The sequence below is a fragment of the Protopterus annectens genome, chromosome 3.part0 (assembly GCF_019279795.1).
Source record: "Protopterus annectens isolate FY-2018-M chromosome 3.part0, PAN1.0, whole genome shotgun sequence".
Classification (NCBI taxonomy): domain Eukaryota; kingdom Metazoa; phylum Chordata; order Ceratodontiformes; family Protopteridae; genus Protopterus; species Protopterus annectens.
The window spans coordinates 1,126,004,932-1,126,026,309 of record NC_056731.1 but is presented as its reverse complement, the minus strand read 5'-3'; the positions used below and the strand labels follow the sequence as shown (position 1 = coordinate 1,126,026,309).

General features: G+C 45.1%; 1 protein-coding gene across 2 annotated transcripts in view; it reads right to left on the bottom strand.

The window, feature by feature from the left end:
• The window catches only part of NPC1 (NPC intracellular cholesterol transporter 1), a 1,151,083-nt gene extending 1,145,395 nt beyond the window's left edge, over positions 1 to 5,688 (bottom strand). The window contains exon 1 of one of the 2 annotated variants that reach the window (XM_044065361.1): positions 5,467 to 5,688. In XM_044065361.1, coding sequence (XP_043921296.1) covers positions 5,467 to 5,556 — 90 coding nt within the window. In that variant the 5' untranslated portion in view covers positions 5,557 to 5,688. The remainder of the gene's footprint in view (positions 1 to 5,466) is intronic. The other variant, XM_044065360.1, reaches the window with a different exon arrangement.
• Positions 5,689 to 21,378: the final 15,690 nt, after the last annotated feature.

The following is a 21,378-nucleotide window of genomic DNA, read 5'->3' as shown; positions in this document are numbered from 1 at the left end:
CGCCACTGATTCTAAAGACAACCACAAAGCATTCTATAGCTATGTCAAGAATCTCAATGACAACACTCCGATCTGCTCCGAGTTACGGCACAATGGCACTAAATATACAGACCCAACGGATACTGCCAACATCCTGGCAGATAGGTTCAGTGCAAACTTTACCCCCCTCTCACCCGCTAAAGAGCCCATCTCTATACCAGAAGAATGCAAAGTTCCTGTAATCACAGCTGCACAGGTAAAAACCACACTCTCCAAAGCCAAGAACACAGCATCCATGGGACCAGACAACATCCCAGGCTGCGTTCTACATGAACTACAGAACGGACTGGCACCCCAACTAAGTACCATGTTCAATCATAGCCTCACCTCAGGCTTTGTGCCCGCTGAATGGCGCACAGCGACAGTTATCCCACTCCACAAGGGGGGAACCACCACGGACCCCAGGAACTACCGCCCCATTAGCCTGATGAGCCTGGTCTGAAAGGCCATGGAACATATCATCATGGAACTTATAAACAAAGACATTGGTAATCTCCAAACTCTGGACCCCACCCAGTTTGGGTTTGTAAAAGGCAGATCATGCCTCCTAAACCTGATAGACTTCTTTGAAGCAGTCTCCAAAGCCGTAGACTAGGGCAAGGTGGTTCACACAGCCTATCTAGATCTTGCCAAGGCTTTTGACACCATCCCCCACTCTGGAATTATAGATAAACTCACTAAACTAGGTATAAATCCCTATGTCACAAGATGGGTTGTCAACTGGCTCACTGACAGAACCCACACTGTGAAAGTAGCAGACTCCAAAACAAACTTCAGACCAGTGACAAGTGGAGTACCACAGGGTTCAGTCCTGGGTCCTCTCCTGTTTGGCATCTACTTCTCTGAAGTACAGGCTAAAACAGAAGGTCGTTGGCTAATGAAGTTCGCAAATGACTGCAAACTAGGAGCCATAATCGAAACTCCTAATGATGTGGACATCCTACAAAAGGGTCTCACTGAGACAGATGCCTGGTGTCAAAGCCATTGCCCTTTGGTAAAAACTCTGTACCCATGAACTACAACATAGGCGGTTGTGTACTTTACACCGACAGTGTGATGAGACCTTGGGACACAGGTGGACAGTAGTCTCTCCCTTGATAATCACATCGCCACAGTAGTCAGAAAATCCTTCTATGTGGCACACCTCATCACAAAATGTTTCTCATCCAGAAAAAAAAAAAAGTCATTGTTCCCCTCTAATCACTTATTAGACCCATTATAGAGTACAGTGCCCCTTTTGGTATGTACCTCACAAGACATCTACAATAACTGGAAAGGCCGCAGAAATACCTCACAAAAAAAGAGGATTACCAGCCTCAAACAGATGCCCTACGCAGACCGTCTCAAAAAACTCCAGCTTTACTCTATCTCATATCACCTACTCAGAGGTAATCTCTGCCTAACATACAAAGCTATGTCAAACCCAGAGCTGTTGGACACGCTCCACAAACAAATCCCAATCCCTCCGAGCTACACACTCTAGGGATGTAAACCTTGTCACCACAATAAAAAGAACATGCCGGAGGAATAGAGTCCTGTCTCAGAGACCTTCCATACCCTGGAATAAACTACTTGTCTATATCAAACAAAGCTCCTTATTAGCAACTCTTCAAGAAAAATCTTGATGATTGGATGGGGAATAGGAAATTCACCCCGGGAAGCACTTCTGTGGCTCTGCTCGACAGTGGCACAGGAAAGTAATTTTCGTGGGTGGTAAAAGCCAGGGTACCTTTTTGGCTGGGCTTGTACAGGCCCTAGGGCAGACAGCCTAGTACTTCCATATATATATATATATATATATATATATATATATATATAAAAAAAACACAAAAACACACACACGCATATGTATGTACACACACACACACACACACATTATATATATAATATATATTACATTACACAAAACCACACGCACGTATGTATGTACACACACACACACACACACACACACACACACACACACACACACACACAGAAGGCAAGGGGAAGCAAAGACACCCAGCAAAGAGGTAGCTGGATTGTGTGAAAGAAGATCTGTGACAGTCAGGCATGAGTGTTGAAGCAAGTGTGTGGCACTGAAACATGAGCGAGATGGCAACAGTTAACACGAAACCCCAACCCCACGTAGAAAAAAAATAGGGAAGGGGGCTGATAATGATTTTATACACACACAGATCTCATTCAGATCGACTGAATGGAAAGTCAAACTTCATATGGCCAAGACCATATGATCAACTTTCTGAAAGCCAAATGATGGAAAACCACTAAAATCTATGTTTTAGCAGGGGGGCATCCCCCCTGTCCCACCCACACCCCTCTGCACATTATATTTACCAACTCTGAGATCGCACCACAGTGGGGGAAGAGAGTAAATTCCCCAGTCCACACTGTACAGTGATTTACACTCAAAAGCTTTGACAAGCCATGGTATCATTTTAGGATAAATGATTTGGTGCTCAAAAATTTGAGGGATATGGAAGGAAGCATGACAGAGCTCTCCATGCAAGTCACAAATGTAGGAAAAAATCTCATATTAAGTGGAATTCTTCCAATCACCTAACATAGTGCCAATGTATTAAGAAAAGATCATAGGCGTTAACAATTGGCAAAACACCCGGTGTCATTCTAGAGAGATCCAATATGAATAAGCATGGGATGAGATGCTTGACAACTCTACTAGCTTATCCAAGGATAGTTTGCAACTTCTCGTTCTAAGGCTTCCCCCGTGCTGGCAAAAGCTTTTGTTGCCCCTAACTTCCAAAATAAACCTACCACCAGACCATATCAAGATGGTTCTACTTACTGCTAGAAGTCTAAGCAACAAACTAATGGACCTTAAGGCCCTCTTGAATATGGAGGACATTTACGTACATGCATTATCACATAAACCTGGTGCCTAGACAGCAGTTTTTCAATACCCTAGTTTTGTGATACAATGAAAACTGTTAGAAATCACATTACATCGAGACAGATACCTGAAAATCCACAGTCGGAGCTTATGGAGAATAAAATGACACTAAAAAGGATCAGCTATCACTTCAGAGTACTACAGTACCTTGTATAGGTCTCCATAAAAATCATATCTGAGATGCTCCTTTGAACTTCCAAACACACAGAAACAGTGTTATCCTACATGATTTTAAATAACCCAAATTAAACTGGAGGTCTCCGCCTCACAGCAAGACGTTGTCACGTTCGATTCTCAGCTAGAGTGTCTTCTGTGTGGAGGCATGCGTTAATGGGCATGCCTTCGTTGAAGGCTGTGCGTCAGGGCTGGTAACTCGGCACGTAAAAATCCACCACCAAAACATTAGTGGACTGGAGTTCCGCTGTGGTGACCCCTAACCGGGATAAGCCGAAAGACGCAACAAATCTGTACTACCTAATAAACAACATTAGCTTTCTCCATATGTAGGGAGTTATTTCTGTTAGGTTTACGTTTGTAATTGATGGCTGCTGTCACCAACGAGGTAGATGGCCACACGCTTTTGTTTACAGTTTTGTTGCATTAGAGAACAGAATATACTTGACCTGATCCTAACAAACCCAGCATCTGCATGTAGCATTAAGAATATATGAAAAAAATATTTTTAAGTTATAGATGCAACTTTGTACACAGCTGTTAAAGCAGCATTTAACTATTTACATTTCTGACTATATTTAAATTTTTACTTTTACAGATACATACTGACTAAAGATGCATAGCTCTCAACCGCCCATCTCCAAAATGCTGAACACTGCTACATCCCACACTATGGCACACATGGGCAAAATGTGGAACACCTTTACTAACAACTTCAACTAATAAGCTCACTATCTTATACTTACAAAATGTTTTTGGCACATTTAACTGTACTTAAAACTTTGCTTAGATGAAGTAACATGATTCAGTATTATTTACAATGTAAACTTCTTATCACTACAAGGTATGACAGACCCTTTCAATGTGGAACTTTGAGAAACATGGACTTTTAAACTTAAAATGAGGAACACTTCAGAGTAGGGTTGCCACCTTCTCAAATGCCCCAAGTTGGACATTTTGTGTAAAAACGTCAGATTTTGCAGGGCAAAACATACCTACGGCCTGTACAAAGGACAGAACTTCACTTTTTTGCCTAAATAGAAGCTTATTCTTGTAGCATTTTAATTGCATATTCTAATTCTTATAACATTTATGTGTTTCAGATACAAAATAACTGTTTTATGCAACTTTTAAAGAAAACATAGGAACACTTTTCTTCTAAAATCTCAGGACATTTGCCATTTTTCAGTTTATTTACAGGATACAACTACCCAAAGAGGGGCTGTTCCTCGCAAAGTGAGACAGGTGGGTAACCCTACTTCAGAGGCATTCTAGAGACAACCCATGAACCTTGAATACCGGGCGCAAGGTATTAGGGTTACCACCTGTCCCACTTTGGGCAGCTGTGTCCTGACAAAAAATATTAAAAATTGCAAGTGTCCTGAGATTGTAGGGCATAATTATGTCCCATATTTTATGTAATAGTTGCATAAAATAGTTATTTCTGTATCTAAAATACCTAAATCTTACAAGAAACAGAATAAGCAACTAAACTGCTACAAGAATAAGCTTTTATTTAGGCAAAAAAGTAAAGTTTTATCCTTTGTACTGACCGTGGGTATGTGTCGGCCTGAAAAATCTGTGTGTGCCAAAAATGTCCCACTTTGGCCATTTGAAAAGGTAGCAACCCTACAAGGTATGTATCGTTTCTCAGTATTCCCATAGTTTTTAAGGACTATATCTTTAAAATTCTCTGCGATGTGCTACTGCTGCTGTCTTTTGCTAAGGCACCCTGCACTTAGCAGAACTGTATACACGAAACACACGTGCTTCCCCGTGATTGCTCCAAAAGGACCAAAGGCATAACTCTTAACCCCTTATCTCGGAATCGGGGTTACTTTATCTTGGGTACTATTAACTTGAGAAAATGACAGAGCAGTTGAAGATGAATTAACATGCACTGTCTGAAGTAAAAGAAATAGAACACCAATTAATGTCATCACTTACTAAGCGTAACTCATCACAGCTCTTAAAATCGACTGGGAGTAGAAGAACAGCGCAAAATTTTGAGCCAAAAATCAGGAGCAGATGAGATGCACGACTACAGATAACAACAAGTGATTGTAAATCCTAAATCTTTCTACAGCGTAAAATAAACAAACATATCCAAATGACTACTGCGTCGGTTTGGGTGCAGCAGTATTTACTTAAATGTATCTCTCTATGAAAATGAAGATACAGGAAAAGATACCCGGGCACAACAACAGCAACTACTAGTCTAAAGCCTTATATTCGAATGTCATCAAAGACAAACTCAATAGCGGCGGAATACACTAACCCACAACGTCATGCTTCGATGCTTGGTGACCAAAAATTAACCGGCTGTCTAAAGTAGCACTTACCAAGTACTCCACATGTATCATCAGATTCAGTAGCAATAGGAAACCGCTCCAAAGCCAGTGCTTTCGACATTGCCAGCCATTTCGAGCCATGATCAATGTATCTAAGGCAGTACAACAGGCCACAGTTATCACAACATTACTCAAACCCTCAACGCAAACCAAAAAGGTTTAGTTGGCCTGTCACTTGCAGTTACAGAAAGCCCACAACTCAAATTTTCTTCGAAGCTAGAATTAAGCCCGCCCACTTTATTTATAAGAGACCGCCCCTTAAGCTTTCGCGTGATGTTTAAACACCACCCTGAGACCTTCTTATAGGCGGTAGAATACGCTTTTTGTGGGATTGTAATATGTTGTGTAACTGGTTTACTGTCTTATTATTTTTGATACAATCGTTTTCTTTTTTATGACAATAGCCAAGTTTTGTGGAAAGGTTGTCGGTGTGTTCCAGTATTTTGTTACGTATATATCAGTCGTTGCGTGGGTGGAGTTAAATGAAAGACACGTATTTCTTCTCGTACCATGGGCGGTTTTGTATTGTTAGTTTAACTGGGTGTGTATTTGGTGACAAGTGGTACGCTTGTGTCGTTATCATAACAGGAGGCTATTTGTACCAGCTGGTACAACTTAAAGGTCGGTCCCTTCCGTTTAACAAGTTATTCACTGACTGGATTAAAAAAAATACTGGCCGAACTTCGCAGGATTTATTTTTCTGTCGTGGAATAGCTAAACTCTATAATCCCATGTACTACTGTTTATTATATCAGTGTGTCAAACACCTGTAGTAGTTGCTAGGAAATTATGCATCGTGACTCAAACCTCTGTTGGACGGGAGTGTGGAGTGTTAATTTAAAAGCGAATCTGGCGTAACATTAACTGTATAACCTCAATGCCCTTGGACAGAAATTTAAAAGGTGTGCATACGGGTCAATTAGAATGCATTCTCGTTCTTCGAGAAAGTGGTTGTTAAAACGCATTTATTTACAGAAAAGTAAACCAAAAATGAATTCATAGTCCTCAAGATGCGCAGAGAAGATTGGATTTGGGAGTGCCACAGATCATTTGATATTTTTTTGCGACTCGGCACCAGTGATAGGATGGGGGCTTTCGCGTCATGCCTTTTTGTGGCCCAGGCACCCTTTGTACCTGCTTCCTTCCTTCATTGTTCTTTGCATGGGTCTAACTCTCCTTCTATTCTCCAGAGGCGCATTTTTCCAAACAAGGATTTGCACCAGAGGTGAGCCCGTGCTTTATCCCATTTAACCCCCAAATTTAGCCTTCCAAGCCTGAACTTAAGGGTCCTGAGAATGACTAAAAAAGTCTTCCATCTCACTCTCTGTCGGTTGCTGTGGAAATAAAAAGAGCTGAAACGTTCTTTAGAACAAAATAGGATATTCTTTCCTGATCTGCTTAACATTATCCTTCTGTGAATCTGCAAGAGTCATGGCTCTACCTTGTCTTGGCTGCCTAGCCCTCTTCTTGTTTTTATGAAAAGAGGGATGTTATGTGATCCGATCTCGCCTACATTCTGAATGATGGGTTCGGAGCCGATCCCTCGGCTCCAACTCGGCACGCTTATGCTATAGAGCGAGGCCTCTTATTGGCTGAGCTTTCTTTATCCCAGGATGCACCACCACTAATCCCCCAGATCTCGTTTGCCGCTTACAGAGCTTGGACGTGATCTCAACATTGGCTGGGCTAAGTACTATATTAATAGTATCTTTTCCTGTCAGAAATTTTCTCTTTTTCAACCCAAAAGCTGTTTTAACAGCTATTTTTTGTGTACGAGTGTGTTTCTCGGTGTTTTATTGATTTTTACTTTAAATTTCCTGTCAGAGAAGATTCTTTTCAATCAGAGAGGCCTTCCCCTGTTCTAACTACTTTAGTGGTTGTGTGTGGGTCAAGTACCCGTTTGAGTTAGAGGGTCTTGACCCTCCTTGCTTTCTTCCAAAAAAAAAAAAAAAAAGGGAAAAGTTTCTCTTTTCAGTATATATATATATATATATATTTTTTGACATACTTATTGTACCTGTGTCCTAAGCTGTTTAAACTTTACTGTTGCTTCTGTTTTTATAACTATGTCTAAGGAACATAAACCATCCGGTTTTAAGAAGTGCACGAGGTGTGGGTTTAAAATGTCCATTACGGACGACCACTCCTCGTGCGTCTATTGTCTTAGGCGCCAAACATCTCCAAGAATCCTGCAGTGTGTGCCATGCGTTTTCCTCTCGAGTCCTCCAGGAGAGGAAAAACAAATTAATCCTTAGAGGATTAATCAAGCCTTCTTTCGAGGAGGCTTTATCTTCCTCTCCTTCTTCTAAGAAGAGGAAAGCGTCGGCTCCGACCAGTCAGTTGGAACCGACGGCTAAGAAAGGCAAGCAGACTTCTCCATCGGCTCCACGGACTTCGGAGCCGAGGTCGGAACGGTCTGCCTCGATGCCTCCTACCTTGACCCCTCTGGTTTCAGAGCCGAGGTCTGGAGCATCGAGAGGCGGGTCATCCTCATCGGCTCCACTGATATTGGAGCCGATAAGGGTCATCGGCTCAAACACTTCCCCCCGGAGCCGAAGTCTTTATCGGAGCCGAGAGAAATTTAGGTGAAGGCTTCCTCGGAGCCGATAATAGTGGAATCCTTTCAGAGACGGTCCCCAGGCCCTTTGGAGCCGATGGAGAAATCGGTTCGGGCCCGATTGGTATCCTCGAGATCTTCCAGGATGTCTGATTCGGACATCGACAGGGTACTCCTTCGACTCTTCCAGTCTCCGGTGTTCCAAAAGATGGTTTCGGCTCCAGCCCATTTGGCTTCGGAGCTGATGGTCCACTCCCTTACAGTTCTTCCTCCTCCAACAGCTTCGGCACCGTTGGAGCAGGTGTTGGTGGAACCAGTGGAGGTGTTAGGGTCAGACCCGACCCTTACTCCGGCTCCTGGGTCGGAGTTCAGTGCACGGACTTCTTCCTTTGGCCCTGGGGGGGAGGCTTCGGGATTGATGCCTTCGGTCCCAAGTCTTCCTCTTGGTGCGTCGGCAGCGGGAGTACTGTCCACTGTCGTGGCCACGGAGGGGGGACCTTCCCAGGATTCTGGTGGTCCCGCCTTCAGGGCTATGAGGAGTGCTCTAGCCAAATCTTCTTTGGCCATCTCCACAGTTTCCCCGGCTCCTTCCCTACTCTTGGAGACTGGGTCGTTGGCAGTTCCCCTGTCAGCAGACAGCGGAGCCCCTGGGCCTCAGGTTACCCCCGCTGGGGTTTCTCCCCCTCCTGGAGGTCCTTCTGAAGCCTCTTCGGATGAACCTCCCAGGAAGAAAACGTGCAAGAGGAAGCACGTTGACTCCCCTGACGAGTCTTTGACATCTGACACCAATCTCGATGATGCAGAGGGGTCCCCCAAGTCGTCCTCGGATGATGTCTCCTTTGCAGACATCCTTGAAGCCCTAAAACAACGAGGCGGCTGGCAGTCCAAACCTCCCTCTGCTGATGAGTCGGTGTTCCTGAAGGCCTTCGGGGCTCAGACCTCTGCCTCCTGGGTGTCTCCGCCCTTCGACGAGCTCTTGGATTTGATCTGTCAAAGGGCGTGGGAACACCCGGACTCTGTGGAACCGGTGCCCGCTCGTCCAAACAAATTTCTTTCAGCACCCCCAGATAGAGAGTTCCTCACGAAAGGTGTGGCTGTGGATGCTATGGTGGCGGCATCTGCTACACAGCAGGATGTAGCCGAGGCTTCTACATCCGTCCATCCTCCTAATAAGGAGTCTAGGAGCATGGATCGGTACGGCAAGCGCACCCTTAGTTCAGCGGCCTTTACTTTGAGGTCTCTGAACTACCTAACGCACTTTACGAGATTCCAGAGGGATCTGATTAAGGAGCTATCCGATACCCTCTTAGGTAACCTGCCTGAGGAGCTGGCCCAGACGGTTGGATCTCAGCTGGCTACGATGTCATCCATCTCAAACTCGTCCATGAGGCTCATCTCTGCGGGGCGAGTAGAGCGGCGGGTACAGGCATTGCGCTACGGAGACAAGCCTGGCTTCGCCTGTGTCATTTTGCGGAGGCCTTCAAGTCTTCATTCGCCGACGCCCCATTTGATGGGTCCTCCCTGTTTGGGCCCAAGGTGAAAGACACACTTACCCGCTGTGAACAGGAGGGTAAGACTCTGACTGCCGTAGGGGCATGATTTTCCATTCCCGGCCTTATTCCAAGGCTAAAAGAGGAGGGAAGATGTGCCGGAGATCGCAGAAGTCTTACCCCTCTCAGCAGGAAGGTTCCCCCTCCAGAGGCAGAGAAGGGGGAAATTCATCAGGAAGACGCCGTCGCAGAGGCCCCTGCAACACTGGAGACCGCGAGTCCTTTCATGGCTCCTCAACTTTTCATAGTCCCTGAGGGATTGCCCGGCTGTGCTGCTCCGGAGCCAGTCGGGGGTCGTTTTTCGAAGCACCTAAAGGCCTGGGAAAGGATCACTCAGGACCGATGGGTGTTTCGAATTATCGCCGGAGGTTACTCCATCCCATTCTGTTGTCTCCCCCCTCAGTCCAAAAGAATCCCGGACCCGCCACCCAGTCAACGGGATACCGCAGCCATAGAAATTTCAAAACTGCTGCAAAAAGGAGCCATCCAACCGGTCCCCGCAGACCAGATCGGATTAGGGACTTACTCAAGATTCTTTTTAGTGCCAAAAAAGACCGGGGACTTGAGGCCCATTTTGGACCTAAGCAACCTAAACCATTCAGTCAAGAAGTCCAAGTTCCGAATGGTCACTTTACAAACCATTCTCCCGTTGTTGGAGAAAGGTGTTTGGATGTGCTCCATAGACCTCAAGGACGCGTATTACCATATCAAAATACATCAAACGTCCAGGAGACACTTGCGCTTCAGCCTAGGAAGCAGTCATTCTCAGTTCGCATGCTGCCCTTTGGTCTCACCACAGCCCCCAGGGTGTTCACCAAATGCTTGGCAGTAGTGACTGCTCACTTGAGGAGTCTAGGATTCCAGGTGTTTCTGTACCTAGACGACTGGCTTCTAACTGCCACCTCAAAGCATCTACTTCTACAGAGCCTGCAGGCCACAATATCACTGGGCAATTCCCTAGGAATCACCTTCAATTGGCCAAAGTCTGTGTTGCCATCTCAAAGGATAAAATTCATAGGGGCAGAGATAGATTCAAACCAGATGCGGGTCTATCTACCTGCAGACAGAATTCAGATCATACAAAATCAGGTTCGAGCCCTACTCCCCAAGTCCAAAGCCCCAGCCAGAATGGTCTTGCAACTATTGGGATCGATGTCTGCCACAGTTCTGCTAGTTCCTTGGCAAGGTTACACATGAGAATCCTCCAGTGGCTTCTCTCAACTCAATGGTCCTTTCAGGAACTCCCTCTCAATCATCTAATATGGATCACAGAATCTTGCAGGCGAGATCTTCGATGGTGGCTAGTGTCTTCCAATTTGGATCAGGGCGACCCTTTGCTCTTCCTCCTCCGCAGCCACGTTGGCCACGGTCGCCACCCAGACGGGGTGCGCATTCCCTGGGCAGGTCAGTCCAGGGCAAATGGCATCCGGAAGAGACCTCTCTCCACATCAACATCCTAGAGATGAGAGCAGTACTCCTGTCCCTTCAAGCCCTTCACTGTTACCTCCCTCAGGGCGTAATTGCTGTTCACACGGACAACATGTCAGTTGTCTGGTACCTGAACAAGCAGGGAGGGACCAGATCCTATCCTCTTTGCAGAGAAGCGATGAGGGTCTGGGAATGGGCAATCTCAACCAATCGCTTCCTAGTGGCAACTCACATACCGGGCAAATCCAATGTCGTAGTCGACAGGTTGAGCAGGACCATTCTCTCTCCTCACGAGTGGTCTCTGAACATAACTATTACAAGACAGATTTTCAGCGAATGGGGAGTTCCTTGTTGCGACCTCTTCGACTCCTCTGAATCGAAGTGCAAGGATTTTTTCTCCCTATCCCCGGCTCCGGGGAAGAGCCCTATGGATGCGTTAGTCCACCCTTGGCCCACTGGCCTGCTTTATGCCTTCCCTCCAGTTCCGCTACTACCCAAGGTAATTCAGAAGGCTTCTCTCTTAGGGAGCAAGATGATCTTAATTGCTCCTTACTGGCCTCGTCAAGTCTGGTTTCCCTATCTTCGGAAACATGCTCTGGAAGGTCCATGGTTCCTGGACCAGATCCCAGACCTACTGACTCATCAGTCGGGACTACTACACCAGTCCCTACACACATTAAGATTGACGGCCTGGCTCCTCCTCTTCCAACCATAGTCAGGAGACATGCACTAGACCCAGAGGTAGTGCACATATTGTCTTCAGCCCACAAGTCGACTACGAAGAAACTTTATTCTAGCAAATGGAAAAGATTTGCTATATGGGCTCAACTCCGTGGCCTGGATCCCATTTCAACTCCCGTAGCGGAAGTACTCAAGTTCCTAACCTCTCTTTTCAACCAAGGCTCTTCTGTTTCTACCATCAAAGTACAATTGGCAGCAATTTCTAACTTTCATGAATCCATAGACCCACCTTTAATGAGGTTGTGTAAGACCTTCTTGAAAGGTGCTGCTCTATTAAGACCTCCAGTTTCTCATCCTGCACCTCCATGGGATCTCGATATAGTATTACGTGCCTTGACTTCTTCCCCCTTTGAACCGGCAGCTACCTGTGATTTAAAGTTTCTATCATGGAAGACAGCTTTCCTAGTGGCAATTACTTCAGCCAGAAGGGTTTCAGAACTTCAAGCTTTGTCAGTAAAACCTCCGTACTTGGTTTTTCATCCAGACAGAGTTTCCCTCAGACCGAATCCTTCTTTTGTTCCTGAAGTCTGCTCTACTTTATGCTTACAACAGTCATTAGAGCTCCCAGTGTTTTTCCCAAAATACTCCAATGAAGCGGAATTTATTTTCCACACACTAGATGTCCATAGGCAGTTACGTTTTTATTTGGATAGGACCAAACATTCAAGGAATACAGATCAGTTGTTTGTGTCCTTTGCAGAAAACAAATTGGGCAAAGCAGTCACAAAGGTCACTATTGCCAAATGGATCAGGGACTGTATTACTCAAGCTTATATTTTTTCTAACGAGGAGCTTTCCACCGCTGTCAAGGCTCATTCTACAAGGGCTATGGCTACTTCGGTAGCATTTCATTCTAAGCTTGCTATTGGTGACATTTGTGCTGTGGCTACATGGTCTTCCCCACATACTTTCATTTCTCACTACAAATTAGATGTGGCATCTAGAGGAAGAGCTTCATTTGGTTCCACAGTGCTCAGGAGTGTTTTCCAATGAGCCACCCGGGATTTAGGTGCTAGGGACGCTGTCCCATCATTCAGAATGTAGGCGAGATCGGATCACATAACATCTTTTAGTTATGTACTCACCATAACTTCAGATGTTTGGGATCCATCTCGCCTACATTCCTAATAACCCACCCTCCTTCCCCCTTCCTTGGAGATCAGAGGATATCAGAAGGTCCGAATCCTGTTTCATCTTGAAACATCTAACAATGTTATATAAACAAGCTGTGCATGTGTGCATGAATGCGGACAAACAAGATCGGGGGGATTAGTGGTGGTGCATCCTGGGATAAAGAAAGCTCAGCCAATAAGAGGCCTCGCTCTATAGCATAAGCATGCCGAGTCGGAGCCGAGGGATCGGCTCCAAACCCATCATTAGGAATGTAGGCGAGATGGATCCCAAACATCTGAAGTTATGGTGAGTACATAACTAAAAGTTTGAGTTCCTCAAGATTGACCAATGGTCCAATTTTTCCAGGACAGTCCCAGTTTGGAAGTCTCTGTCCTGGAATCCCAAACATTGTCTTTGGAATACAGAAATGTCCCAGTTTAGACTGGTCAGTCTGAATGGTGACTTGGCTTCCCAGAGTGGCCAGTCCCCTGCTTTCCCATCCTAAGCAGCTCTGGGGACTTTGTGATTTTTTTCAGGGATGCCATTGGGTATGGGGTAAGGTTGGATGCCTTCACCCTGGCAGGAGCCATCCAGGCCCTGCCGCAATCAGTCAATCACTCCCTCAAGGACTTCCATCGTGGGGGGTTCTGCTTGACCCCACGCAGGAGCTCTCAAGGCCCTACACCCATTTGCCTGGTGCTCCCGTACTGACTTCTCTCAGGGCCAAACCCTATAGTCCTCCCCTTCGACCTGGCCAAGAGACCTTCCCCGGCCGTGGCCTCCCATGTCAGGGGACTCTGCCACCTGCATGTTTCCTGCAGGCTGCCAAATCGTGCTAGATCGCTCATGCCTTCGGACCTTCTCAGGGGAGCTTCCCTCCAATCCCGTCCACTCCTCCAGAACTCCTTTCGGCCGCCGAGGGGTAGATCCGCTCTTGTAAAGGCTTCAGAGTCCCCCTGCTTTCCCATACAGAGTAGCTCTAGAGACTGAGATTTTTCAAGGATGCGTGAAGTTGGATGCCTTCGTCCTGACAGGAGCAATTCAGGCCTCTCTGCCATCCACCCTGGTGCTTCCACAATGACTTCCATCATGGACAGCTCTGCCTGACCCCACTCACCTAGGCAGGAGCTCTCCAGGCCCCACCACTGTCTGCCAGTTGCTCCCTTAAGGACTTCCATCATGGGGGGGCTGTGCCTGACACCGCTCTCCCAGGTAGGAGCTCTCCAGGCCCCGCTGCTGTCTGCCGTAGCGCTCCCTTAAGAACCTCTGTTGTGGGGAGTTCTGCCTGACCCACCTTACCCAGGCAGGAGCTGGCCCAGCCCTGCCGCTATCTGCCTCACTCCCCCTTCCAGACTTCTGTCCCAGACAGGCCATGGTCCGTACCCCGTCACACAGGCGAGAGCTGTCCTGTACGAGTTATTTTCCCCCTCTCTCTCTCCCTTCCAGACTTCCATCAAGACTGACCTCCTCTGGGGTTCCACTTCTACCCAGAAGAGAGAGAGCTCTTTTTCAGGGTTGCATATCTCCTAACTGCTGCCAAATAATGCAGTGTCATGCATGCTCTTGGAGCCTCTCAGGGGATCTTCACAGCCTCATGGAACTCTGCTGGGCCACAAAGCCTCAGACAGTCCCATAGCCAGATTTTCGTGACACTGGTTCTCCACTTTGCTTTGCACCTAGAGCTTTCAAACTCACAGGGGAGATGGCCCTGGGTTCCCCCATCTCTGCACATTTTGCGGCACACCTCAGTCTCTCACCCCCATGGTGTCAGGTGCCAACAAATATGCATCGCTTCAAGCCTCCTGGCATGTGGCCTCTTGCCTCCTGGGTGGTGCTATTCACAGAGTGACATCCCCACACTGCCTGGTGAAGGATGAGAGGCCAACCTGCCTGCCCCAATGCAAGATGACATGACTGCCCTATCTCTACTCCCATGGGGGCTGGGAGAATGGGATTGCAGACCTGGCTTCCCGGGGCGGCCCTCAATTGTCCCAGTTCAGGTCCTGTAACAAAATGGTCACCTTGAAGTTCCTTGCTGTCTGATGTTATGGAAAATGGGGCTTGTTACCTTGTGCTTTAATTTTTTAAATGTAACTTGGCCAGTCCCGTTTACCTGCCTGTACCATAACTATTCCAGTTCACCTCACTTTCTGCTCAATGTTTCTCCTTCTACACTGCTTCCTTGGATTTTGCTATACTGACTCCTGTCTGTATTGTGCCCATGTGTTTTTTTCTAAGACAGATTCCACTGCCTTGGATGCCTTTTCGGTTACTACCATTTTCGGTCTTTAAGTATTTACATTAACTGTAGTAATTCTGTTATACTAATACTCTCCAACCGCTCTCTTATTTATATTTTATTTTATTTTTACATGTGTTAACTGGGTTAGTCCGATTGGGCCCAGAGAGCCCTTTTCAGCAGAGACCAGAGGAGAAAAGCTCCAGGAAAGTAATTAAAAAATAAGAAAAAAACTAACAATTCAAGTTGTAAGATACTTAACAGTACAAAAACAGAAATATACAATGTGAATAGATACAAGGCAAAAAGTACAGTGCTTTGAGAATGCAATAACAATATGTTTTGAGAAATTTGGTTAGTATTTAAGTTATTTACAAGGAATGTGGCAATGCCTAAAATAAAAAAAAAATCAAAGTAACATTGTGACATAGTACAACAAAGATGCATTTAATAGCATAGGTACTAACTGCAGAAAGACTAATATATGTAGACATTTTAGGTAGATACCAGGCAGATATGTTAATTGAGAGAAGAAGAAAAAATCATTAGGTCATTTCCTGACAAGTACAGATCCATGCATGTTGGAAATTAGTTTTTAGTTGCTTATTTGCCACTTTTGGTAGTGGAGCAAGGGACAGTGGAAGTTTCTTCCACAAGTATGCAGTTGAATGACTGTAAAGAATTTTTCCAATATTTTTGTTTGGCTTGGTCACCTGCAGAAGGTTTTGTTGTGCGCTTCTGACATCATGATTGGGTGTGTAGGGTGTAATTATGGATGTAAGGGCAGGGTAGGAGTTGGGGCTATTTAGGATGCTGTGTGCAATTTGTAGTTGTGATATTTGAAGAATGTTGGGGGAGCTCAGCCCTTCTTAAACTTTTCAGGGATATACAACAATGGAATTTGTAGCTATTACTGGCTGCGAATCTGGCTGTCTTGTTATAGGTGATTTCTAGTTTGGTCAAGAGATTATTTTGGAGGTTAGTAAGTATGGGAGCAGCATTCAGCAGGGATGGTAGAATAAATTGTTTGAGCCAGTATAGATCTAGATTTTTTAGGTATATATTTGTTGTTGCGGTACAGAAGACCTAGTTTTTGATTGGACTTTTTGATGCAATTTAAGATATGTAGTTCGAATTTTAATTGGTCGTCTGTAGTAACACCAAGCAATTTGGTGTTTGAGTCGGTGGTGATAACTATATTATCTAAGGATGAGATAGTGAAGTTGTCTTTAGTTAGATTGAGGATTTTTAGAAGGAAAAGGAGAAGCTTGGTTGTTTTGGGGCTGAGAAGCAGGTTGTTTTCAGTTAGCCTTTGTTCTACTAGCTGCAGAGATTGTTTGGTGACAGTGTGGAGATTTTGTATATTGTCGGAGGTGTTAATAATTGTGGAGTCATCTGTATACTGTATTAAGGTAGAGTGGGGATAGGAGACATGGAGGTTATTTATAAATATAATAAAATGTAGGGGGCCCAGGATAGAACCCTGGGGAACCCTGGTCTTAAGTTGGAAGGGGGAAGGATGTTTGCCATCTGATGGACTGCTTTCTGTTTGAGATGTAGCTGTTAAACCAAGAGGTAGTGGAGGTAGAGAGTTGTAGATTGGAAAGTTTGTTTAGGAGGACAGAATGGAAAACGGTATCAAATGCTTTGGATAGGTCAAGGAATAGAGCTGATACGCGTTTATTATCTCTGGCTTGGGCAATGTTGTGCGTGAAAGATAGGAGGGCAGTTGTAGTACTATGTGAGGGTTGGAAACCGTGCTGTGTGGGTGTAATTAGGTTTGCCTGTAAGAGGTGGTTTAGTAATTGTCTCTGTATACATTTTTCCAGTATCTTGGATCTTCTTCTTTTTCAGTTGCTCCCGTTAGGGGTTGCCACAGCGGATCATCTGTTTCCATTACTTTCTGTCCTCTGCATATTGCTCTGTCACACCAACCACCTGCATGTCCTCTCTCACCACATCCATAAACCTTATCTTAGGCCTTCCTCTTTTCCTCTTACCTGGCAGCTCCATCCTTAGCATTCTTTTCCCAATATACCCAGCATCCCTCCACAGCACATGTCCAAACCAATGCAATCTCGCCTCTCTGACTTTGTCTCCAAACCGTCCAACCTGAGTTGACCCTCTGATATACTGATTCCTAATCCTATCCATCCTTGTCACACCCAGTGCATATCTTAACATCTTTAACTCTGCCACTTCCAGCTCTGACTCCTTCCTTTTTGTGAATGCCACCGTCTCCAACCCATACAACATAGCTTGTCTCACTACCCTCTTGTAGACCTTTCTTTTCACTCTTACTGGTACCCATCTGTCACAAATCACTCCTGACACTCTTCTCCACCCATTCCACCCTGCCTGTATTCTCTTCTTTACCTCTTTTCCACACTCACCATTACTCTGAACTGTTGATCCCAAGTACGTAAACTCATCCACCTTCGCCAAGTCTACTCCCTGCATCCTCACCATTCCCCTATCCTCCCTCTCATTCACACACACATATTCTGTCTTAGTCCTGCTGACCTTCATTCCTCTCCTCTCTAGAGCATATCTCCACCTCTCCAGGATCTCCTCAACCTGGTCCCTACTCTCACTACAGATCATAATGTCATCTGCAAACATCATAGTCCATGGGGCCTCCTGTCTGATCTAATCTGTCAACCTGTCCATCACTATTGCAAATAAGAAAGGGCTCAGAGCTGATCCTTGATGTAATCCCACCTCCACCTTAAATGCATCTGTCAGTCCACTGCAGACTTCACCACTGTCACACTACCCTCATACATATCCTGTACCACTCTTACATACTTCTCTGCCACTCCTGACTTCCTCATACAATACCACAACTCCTCCCTAGGCACCCTATCATATGCTTTCTCCAAGTCCACAAAGACGCAATGCAACTCCTTCTGACTTTCTCTATATTTCTCCATCAACACTCTCAGAGCAAACATTGCATCTGTAGTGCTCCTTCCTGGCATGAAACCATACTGCTGATCACTAATCATCACCTCCTTTCTTAACCTAGCTTCCACTACTCTTTCCCATAACTTCAAGCTGTGGCTGATCAGTTTTATCCCTATGTAGTTACTACAGCTCTGCAAATCACCCTTATTCTTAAAAATAGGTACCAAAACACTTTTTCTCCACTCCTCAGGCATCCTCTTGACTTTCCAAGATTTCAATAAGCAATCTGGTTAAAAACTCCACTGCCATTTCTCCTAGCCTCCATGCTTCCACTGGTGTGTCATCTGGACCAACATCTTTTCCATTCTTTATCCTCTTCATAGCGGTCCGTACTTCCTCCTTGCTAATCTGTGTCACTTCCTGATTCACTATCCCCACATCATCCAACCTTCTCTCTCTCTCATTCTCTTCATTCATCAGCCCCTCAAAGTACTCTTTCCATCTGCTCAACACACTCTCCTCGCTTGTGAGTATGTTTCCCTCACTATCCTTTATCACCCTTACTTGCTGCACATCTTTCCCAGCTCGGCCCCTCTGTCTAGCCAATCAGTACAGGTCCTTTTCTCCCTCTTTAGTGGCCAGCCTTTCATGCAACTCTCCATATGCCTTATCCTTAGCCTTCGCCACCTCTCTCTTTGCCATGCTCCTCATCTCCTTATACTCCTGTCTACTTTCTTCATTTCTCTGACAATCCCACTTCTTTGCCAGCCTCTTCCTCTGTATACTCTCCTGTACTTCCTCATTCCACCATCAGGTCTCCTTGTCCTCCTTCCTCTGTCCAGATTTCACACCAAGCACCTTTCTAGCTGTCTCCCTTACCATCTTTGCTGTAGTTACCCAGCAATTCGGTAACTCTTCACTGTCACCCCCCCAGTGCCCGTTTTAACTCTTTCCTGAACTCCACCTCACAATCACCCTTTTTCAACTTCCACCATTTGATCCTTAGCACTGCTATCACACTAGTTCTCTATTCTTGATCACCAACGTCCTCCTACAGACCACCATTCTATGCTGCCTAACTACACTTTCCCCTGTCACCGCTTTACAGTCTCCAATCTCCTTCAGACTGGCCCTCCTGCATAGGATATAATCCACCTGTGTGCATCTTCCTCCACTCTTGTATGTCACCTTATGCTCCTCCCTCTTCTTAAAATACGTATTCATCACAACCATGTCCATCCTTTTTGCAAGATCCACTACCATCTGACCTTCTGCATTCCTCTCCTTAACACCATTCCTGCCCATCACTTCCTCATTCCTCTCTGTTCCCTTCACCAATATGCCCATTGAAATCTGCTCCAATCACCAGTCTCTCACTCTTGGGTACACTCACCACCACTTCACCCAACTCGCTCCAAAATTTTTCTTTCTCATCCATCGCACACCCAACTTGCGGAGCATATGCACTAACAACATTCATCATTGCACCATCAATTTCCAGCTTTATAAACATCACTCTATCCGACACTCTTTTCACCTCCAAAACACTCTTGGCATATACTGTTCCTTCAGGATAAACCCTACCCAATTTCTCCTCTCATTCACACCATGATAGAACAATTTGAACCCCCCTCCTATACACCTGGCCTTACTCCCCTTCCATCTGGTCTCTTGCACACACAATATATCAACCTTCCTTCTCTCCATCATATTGGCTAGCTCTCTCCCTGTACCAGTCATACTGCCAACATTCAAAGATTCCTACCCTCACTACTACACTCCTAACCTTCCTCCTCACTTTCTGCTTTCAGGCATGCCTTCCCCCTCTTCTTCTGTTTTGGCCAACAGTAGCCCAATTCCCACCAGCACCCTATTTGCTAACAATACTGGTGATGGTCGTTGTTAACACGGGCCTCGACCGATCTGGTATGGAAATCTGTATTGTTGTCCACATATGTTATTTGGCAGAGGTTTTACACCGGATGCCCTTCCTGACGTAACCCTCCCCATTTGTCCGGGCTTGGGACCAGCATGAAGAAATGCATTGGCTTGTGCATCCCCAGTGGCTGGGAAGATAAGGGGGATAATATGGCGATAGGCCTGTAATTTGAGGGTTCTGTAGAATTTTCTTTCTTGTAGAGGAGTATTATGAAGAATGTTTTTCAGATATCTGGTACTGTATTTTCTTGGATGGATCTATTGATAAGTAGAGATATAGGGGATGGTAAGGATTTGGCTGCATGTTTGAGAAATAATGGAGGGAGTTTGTCGGCTTATGGGGAACAGGGTTTGAGTTTGTTAAAAAGTGATCTGATGAAGGAAGTTGCTATGGGTGCTAGGGAGAACAAGGGAAGAGATGAGGTGGGAGGTGGAGTGTTAATATCAAGAGTTGGTGGTTTAGTAAGCTTTTCTATTGTTTTGATGAAAAAGTTGTTAAGTAGGCTTGCAGTTTCATTAGGTTTGTTAGGGAAGGGGTTTGGTGAAGAGGGGTTCCCTGGAGATAGTAATTTGTTTGAGTGCCAGAATTTTTTCGGGTTGGAATGTGGGTTGCCCAGAGATTTTTGATAAAAAAAAATTTTTGTCTAGTAGGACCTGCTTTTTTGTTTGATTGCGAAGCTGTTTATATAAGTTCAGGTGGAAAGCCGAGTTATTTTTTTTCCATGCTCTCCAGGCACCGTCTCTCTTGTTCATAAGTGATCGAGTTGCCTGGTTTAACCATAATGCATAATTACATTTTAGCCTAATTTTTCTTCTGGGAGCCAGGGTGTTAAGGGTTTCTAGGAGTATATTGTTGAAGCTTTTGACAGCCTCCTTAAGGGGTAATTTGTGTAGGAATGACTGTTTTACAGTGGACAGTAATTCGTTTAGGGTGACAGGGATGTAGTTTTTAAGGTTACAAGACTCTTTGTATTGGTGGCTGTTGTTAAGATCTTATTTGTTAGACCTGTATTTGCAACAGTTAGAAACACTAAACTATTGGCTAGATTCAATAACTCCTATACTGTGTACACGATATGTATTCAAGAAATCTCTACCACATTTTTGTGTTTTCTAGTCACTCAGAAAGATTACACTAAGTGTACAAGTAGTCTACACTTTGTGTTAATGTTTATGAACCCCCCTGAGTATTTAAAGATGCAAGAAAATCAGTAGGAAACATAAAATTAGGAGGAAGAAGGTATGAGTTATGTCTGTGTTGTCTGTTCACTCAGAGTGGTGTGTATTTAGTGCAGGCTTTAATAAATCCCAGGGTATGTTCTTTATATTGACCACTGTTGCAGTAGCCTTAGCTATAAGGGTTATATTCTGCCAAAGATATAACAGCCAGCCATCTTCCAAAGTTTCAGGGTACCTTCCATGCACCTAAA